Source organism: Gossypium hirsutum, chromosome A09, assembly GCF_007990345.1.
Source record: "Gossypium hirsutum isolate 1008001.06 chromosome A09, Gossypium_hirsutum_v2.1, whole genome shotgun sequence".
Lineage (NCBI taxonomy): Eukaryota > Viridiplantae > Streptophyta > Magnoliopsida > Malvales > Malvaceae > Gossypium > Gossypium hirsutum.
This window is the reverse complement of record NC_053432.1, coordinates 84,175,896-84,182,681: the sequence shown is the minus strand read 5'-3', so window position 1 is coordinate 84,182,681 and position 6,786 is coordinate 84,175,896. Positions and strand designations below refer to the sequence as shown.

Below are 6,786 nucleotides of genomic sequence, written 5' to 3'. Positions count from 1 at the left end.
GTATATGCAACGATAGAAAGGCATGAATCGAACCAGGAGTAGCGGAAGTTTTTTAGACTCGTTAGCTCAAATATAATTTTGAAATATAATATTTATATTAAATATTACATTAAATAGCATATTATAAATTACATTTATAAATTAAAATAATAAAAGTATTGAAATTATATCTATATTAAATATTTTATTATACATTAAAATAACATTTATGTTAAATGATAATTACAAATTATTAAAATCATATATACTAAAAAAATATTTTTTTTAAAAATTATTATATTAATTAATAAAATATATTAAGATGTACTATTTTAATTAATGAAATACATAGCAAAATTAATAATATTGTTTTTTTTGTTTAATAGCATATTAAACTTTATATCTATCTCTAGTAGTTTCTTTTTTTTTATAATCTGGGAATAAGAAAATAATTTTAGTTTGCACCTTCCATAATAATGAATATATTATTAATATAAATAAAACATAGGAAAAAATTGTTTAACTTAATCAATAATCGACAGCATGATTACTAATAATGATATTAAAAGAATACTAATGGCGATGGTTTTAGAAGTTTACACTCCAGGGACCATGTCAGGATAACAAGGAGTGCCAGTTTGCGAAATCCAATTGTCAGTTGCAGTTTCAAGAAAGACGCCAGGAGTCCATTTCTTGGCTTCATTTATATCTATTGTCTTGATAGATGGCCATTTGACCCTGCCTTCGGTTTTGGCACCGGGTCCCCTGTTTTGGAACTCTACAAAGTAACCGGTGTCTAGTCCTACAGTGCCTTGCATGGGGCAGTAACCCTCTGGTGTAATGATGTCATCAATATTGCTTTGCATTATGATGGTCCTCGCCAAAGCTTTCCAAGGACGACCTAGGTACGTCTTACTCTTGTCCTTCACCGGGAGGTAGTCAGGGGCACCCGAGATGGTACAATTTTGAAGCACAATGGCTGAGTGAGTGTATGGGAATTTCCTTCCGTGGGCTGTAATCATGTTGTTCTGGTTTTCACCTGGCTTCCTTGCGATGATCTGACAATTTTGGAACACGCTTGCCGCATCCCCAAAGATGAAATCTACTGTCCCGCTGATGAGACAATCCCTATAAAATTGTTTCTCTTTGTGAGCATAAAGGGTGTCTTGGTACCCATTGAAATGACAATTGAACATGATAACCATATCACATGTTGCCCTAAAAGCTACTGCTTGATGACCAGGGGGTCCTGCTGTGTTCTCGAATCCAATGTCCCTGGCCATGAAACCAGCCCCATCCACACCTACAATATTTCACAAACATACATACTAGTTAGTCACCTCACCTCACCACCAAAACTTATATGTAGATACTGCTACTTACCAACTGTTGCAGTGCCGAATGTTTTAAGCGGATGATCCCTAATGCAGTTAAGGTCATTGGTGATGATGGTCTTAGTTGGGCCATCACCGATGAACATAACATTAGTCATCTCCTTGGGTAAAAGGACTTGTTCCTTGTAAGTACCAGCCTTAATGTGAATAATAAATCGATTCGGGCTTTTCAGAGGGACTTCAGCCAAGGCCTTGGTGATGGTATCATATTTTCCACTACCATCCTTAGCAACCACAACGTTAGGCTTCAAATCTGTTGGTTTTGCTTGAAGTAGTCTCCTTTCAGTGTGGCCTATCCACTCAGGTCCATCGTTAGACAGGAGCTTACGTTCGAACCCAGTCGTGTCGATATTGAGGCCTGGAATTTTAAGGCCATTCAAGATGGTGGATAACTTAGTCACCATGGTTAAAGAATTTTGGGTAAGCTCCATTGAAGTCTTCAAAATTGAATTCATCTTCTCCGCTTGTTCATTATTTACTTCCGCATATGAGTCTACACATGTTTGTAAGGTAGTTAAGGCACCGCTTAACCACACCCTCAGGTTCAGTATGTAGTCACCGATCTTACTCATCTCGTATCCCCCCAGCTTATCAAATGAAAGTTGCAGGTCAGCTATTGATAAATCCAACACTTCTTTACAAACCTTAAGGGCTGCTTTGTTGTTGTCATCTTTATTCAAGTCTTGTATCGTCGCTGAATTCGCCAACACTTTCTTTATTTCCTCTATCGCTGCTTGGAAACTCGTCCTTATCAGCTCTTTAGGGTCGGTGGAATTAGATGACTCCAGGCTCTTCTCGCATACCTCTTTGAACTGTGTGGGTTGACAAACCGTCTGCACTGCTTTTGTCGAACTCGATATTTCACCGCTTTTCGAATCACCGTTGTTTTTTAAATGTGTGACACCCACCACTGTTGCCACCACTGCTGCCACCAAGAACACTGAACAGATACCAATAACAGCAGCATTGTTCGCCATAGTTTTCTATTTATTCTTAAAAAACCCTCAAAAAATTATAAAATTTTCCTCCTCCTTTCCCTTGAAACAGATTTTAAACAGAGATAGGAAAAGAAAAAAAAACCTTTTGAAGTTGTGGGGCTGCTTATTGCTTATTACTTATTGCCCCTTGGCTTGAATAATACATCATTGAAATGCCCTATTTATACTACCAAAGTAACCCTTTTCTTAGCAAATTAATGGTTATTTTTAGTTTATTATTAGCTTGGTGGTATTAGCATGGTGGGGAATGCTTCACGGATATATTATCACCCCAATTTGTTACAACTTTTCAATTTTATATATAACTCTTCTTTTATTTATTATTATAAAATGCATTCATAAGGAAAGTTTTACCTTTAAATTTATAGGTAAATTATATTATTAGTCACATAATTATTAGTAAAAAAATTTCAATCACTCAATTATTGTTAGGTTTCTTTTTTGGTCATCCAAGTATGAAAGGTTACAATATGGTTATCCAATTATTTAATTTTATCTTTTTTAATAACTAGAGTAAAAAATAAAATAAAAATAACAAAAATCTAAGATAGTTGAGTAACTTTTCAGTACTTAATATAACTCTTATTTATTAATTATTATAAAATGCATTCATTTGAAAATTTTTACCTTTAAATTTTAGGGTAAACTATAGTACTAGTCACCTAATTATTAGTAATTTTTTTTCTTTGGCTACTCAACTATATTTGATTTTTGGGTTTTTCTTTTTACACGTTAGCCAGCCGGTGACAAAAAATAAAAAAATGAATAATTAGATGATTATTTTGTAACTTTTCATAATTGAGTAACTAGAAAATAATTGTACTATAATTAAGTAATTAATAATATAATTTACTCTAATTTTTTAACTGGTATGATTTGGTAACTAAAGTTACATTTAGGCTCTGTTTTGGAAATTATTTTCCAAGACACGGGTAAAAAAAATCTCATTCATTTTAGGGAAAATGCCTTAAGGATTTTTTTTCTGTAAGACATTTTCCATCTTCTTCTTCATCCTGGTAAAAGTCCTTCTCCCTTCCTTCCGTTCTTCATCTTCTCTCTCTTTCTCTCTTTCTGCAAATTTCATTCCTCTCTTTCTCTCTTTCTGAGGCAAATCTCATTCCTCTTCGCAAGGTCTTGACTTAAGGAATGGCATCGTTTTTTAAAGCTTTTTTTTTCTTGTTCTTTACTTGTCCACATTTTCTTCTTGTTCTTTTTAAAGCTCTTTTTCTGGGTTTGGGTAAATTCTGTCGATTCAAAGGTTTTGGTGTGGTTTTTTCATCAATGTTAGGAAATGGTTGCCTCTATCTTCTTTGAAGTTGCCTGTACTTCATATCAATTTTGATACTTGAACACTATAAAGATAATATGCAAGTATGTCAATTATAGCTTCTTTCGCTGCAATATAATTTTAGATTTTTATGTTGGGTTTATGTTTGAGCCAAATTTAGTGAAATACATGTTTAAGTCTCTGTGAGCAGTAGAGAAAGGTTTTGAGTTTCTGATATCCCATTAATTGGATTTCTGGTGGTGAATTATAGAAATTAAGAAAGCCTTAAATTATTCTGTAATAAAGGACTCTGGATTTTATAGGTTAGTGAATATCATAAATTTTAGAATAAGAAAAGCCTCCAGGCAAGAAAGAAATAGTTGGGTTGCTGCCTTACCGGGGAAGGGGCTACTCTTGTAGCCTCAGGTGCAAGGTGTAAAAAAAAAAGTAGTAGCTTGAGTGAAATGAAGTGCAATATGTATATCTGTGCATTTTTCTGTGTCTATATATATAGCATAAGATATATAATAAACTCTAAAGTGTGATCTATATCTACAAAACATGCAATTCTATTATTGGTCAATATACATGATTTACTTATGGTTCATGTCTATTGTTTAATACACGAATTTTGATAAGGATAGAGTTTAATACTAACCCTTTCTTATTGGTAAAGGTATATCTAATGAAAAAAGTGAAAATTAAATTAAATTAAAGAGAACTTATATGAGGCGGATGCTTTTTATTCCTATTGCCTTGCAAAAAAGGTGTGTGCCTGATTAAATGGGTATTACCTGAAAGGGTTTGAGGCACTTCTGTTGTCTAGTGTTAAGGCGCACAGCTCAGGTGTGCCTAGGCGCATGCCCTGACAACACTGAATCTTGTTTCTGAGGCAGAGAATCCATAAAGACTTCTTTTCCTCTGTCCTATTGTTGTCAGTGAAAGGAATTATAATCCTAAGACCTATCCATAAAGTTTTAGTATTATGGGTCAATAAATGTGAAGAACTGAAAGACCTGTGGGCATCAAATAGGTCTTTCTGTTAGTATACTTCCTGCTGAAAATTTTTACTCAAGAATCTTTATAAACAATTGAAGGCATATGATTATAGCCATAGGTGCTAAGTTATAAAGTTGATATCTACCGTGTTGACATGGTTCAATAAATGCTTCTCTTATAAGCAAAAACCATGGAAAGCTTAGTATTGTTATCCAGGGAAATCTTCTTTAAGCATATAACATCCTATATGGTATATGTCTGTCTTGTAGATTTTTTTCCCCTTAACTTACAATGTTTTGAACACAATATGTGGAACTTTAAATACGAATAGAGGTGTTCATGGGTCGGGTCGGGCCGGGTTTAGGTTGGGCTCAACTAAAAATTTAGGCCCATTCATTAGGCTCGGGCCGAGCCGGGCCTAAAAAATAGGCCTACAATTTTTTCCCAGCCCCGCCCAAATAAAAATGCTAAAACCCGAGCCCGGCCCGACCCGCCCATATTATTTTTTATATTATTTTATATAATTTTTAAATATATATAATACATCAAAAATACTAAAAAAATCAAAATAAATATTTTCCAACAAATTGAAAATAAATTTTAAAAAATATGTAGACTTAAATAGCACTAAGATAGATGCAACTTAACAAGCAAATACATCTAAAATAATAACAAAATTAACAAATGCCTTTAAAATAATAACAAAATTAATAAGAAAATAACATTAAAAAACAAAAAATAGCAGATTTTTTTTTGTCATTTAGTGAATTCGGGCCAAGCCGGGCCGGGCTCAGGCAAAAAATACCTTACCCGAAGCCTGACCCGTTTTTTAAATGGGCTTTATTTTTTTGTCCAAGCCCATTTTCGGGCCTTTATTTTTGCCCAAACCCTCTCACATTTCGGGAGGGCCTTCGGGCCGGGCCGAGTAACCCGACCCATGAGCAGGTCTAAATACGAAGTATGTAGTTTATTTTGCTAGCGTCCTTGCAATGGGAAATCAACTGCCACGATTGTGATAGTTCAAAAGTTTATTTTAGTATATTCATGTTAATAGGATCTTACTGGAAGTGCACTTCAGAGTCTGAAAAATGAGAGGGTAGCGATGCTTGAATCCTGTAACATTTTTTGCAGCTGCCAGTTTTAACCTTATGGATCCATAGTGGATACAATTTTAAGATAAATGTGTATGCATAAACATTTCATGTCTTATCTTGTCTCCCTGGAAATTGTTATCCTTAATAATTTTGGAAAGTTAAGTGGTGATAGCAGTAATGTTGTCAGTTACTGTTAGTTGCAGGGTTAAAGAGGTTGTAAAACTGGTATGAGCAGTTAAGAAGGCTCTATCAGAAAAGTAGTTTTTTGTGAATGAAAAGAATCAATCAGATTTTTTTTTTCTAATTCTTTGATTTCTTCTTTGTATTTTGTTTCTTTGTCTTATTACGGTGGTTTTCTATGACGTAGTGATATCTGTTCTTTTAATACCAATGGTTACACTATGCATGTGGGAGCTTCATGCAGCTAATACATTTTATTCTTTCTAATTGCAACAAAGCGTGAAGGAGGATTTGGCAAACATAATAGCACCCCTGATGGTGAGGCCGATAACACGGTGGCCTTTCTTTGCCTTCTTGGGTGGTGCAATGTTCTGCTTGCTGGCTAGCATCACATGCCACCTTCTCTCTTGCCACTCTGAGCGCCTATTATATATCATGCTCAGGCTAGACTATGCTGGGATCGCGGCTCTCATTTCTACTTCCTTCTATCCTCCAGTGTATTACTCCTTCATGTGTGATCCATTCTTTTGCAACCTCTATTTGGGATTCATAACCATCTTGGGAGTCGCAACGATCTTAGTTTCCTTATTGCCAGGGTTTTAGAATCCAGAGTTTCGCAGCATTCGTGCATCCCTCTTCTTTGGCATGAGCATGTCAGGAATAGCACCCATTCTTCACAAGCTCATCTTGTTCTGGCACCAGCCTGAGGCACTTCACACAACTGGGTATGAGGTTTTGATGGGGCTTTTTTATGGCATTAGAGCTTTGGCCTATGTGACAAGGATACCTGAACGGTGAATGCCCGGGAAGTTCGACATTGCTGGGCACACCACCAGCTTTTTCACCTCAAATGGCAGGATCTAAATGGATGTTAA

General features: G+C 35.2%; 1 protein-coding gene and 1 pseudogene across 1 annotated transcript; one reads left to right on the top strand and one right to left on the bottom strand.

Annotated features, from left to right (window-relative positions):
• Positions 1-450: 450 nt before the first annotated feature.
• LOC107940916 (pectinesterase) lies at positions 451-2,506 on the bottom strand. The gene is made up of 2 exons (XM_016874381.2): positions 1,363-2,506; positions 451-1,282 (listed from the first exon to the last, which is right to left on the bottom strand). Exons 1-2 carry the CDS (start codon positions 2,348-2,350, stop codon positions 576-578), a joined length of 1,695 nt encoding a protein of 564 aa, XP_016729870.2. The 5' UTR covers positions 2,351-2,506; the 3' UTR covers positions 451-575.
• A 3,583-nt stretch (positions 2,507-6,089) lies between these two features.
• Positions 6,090-6,786, top strand: LOC107940917 (heptahelical transmembrane protein 4-like; annotated as a pseudogene).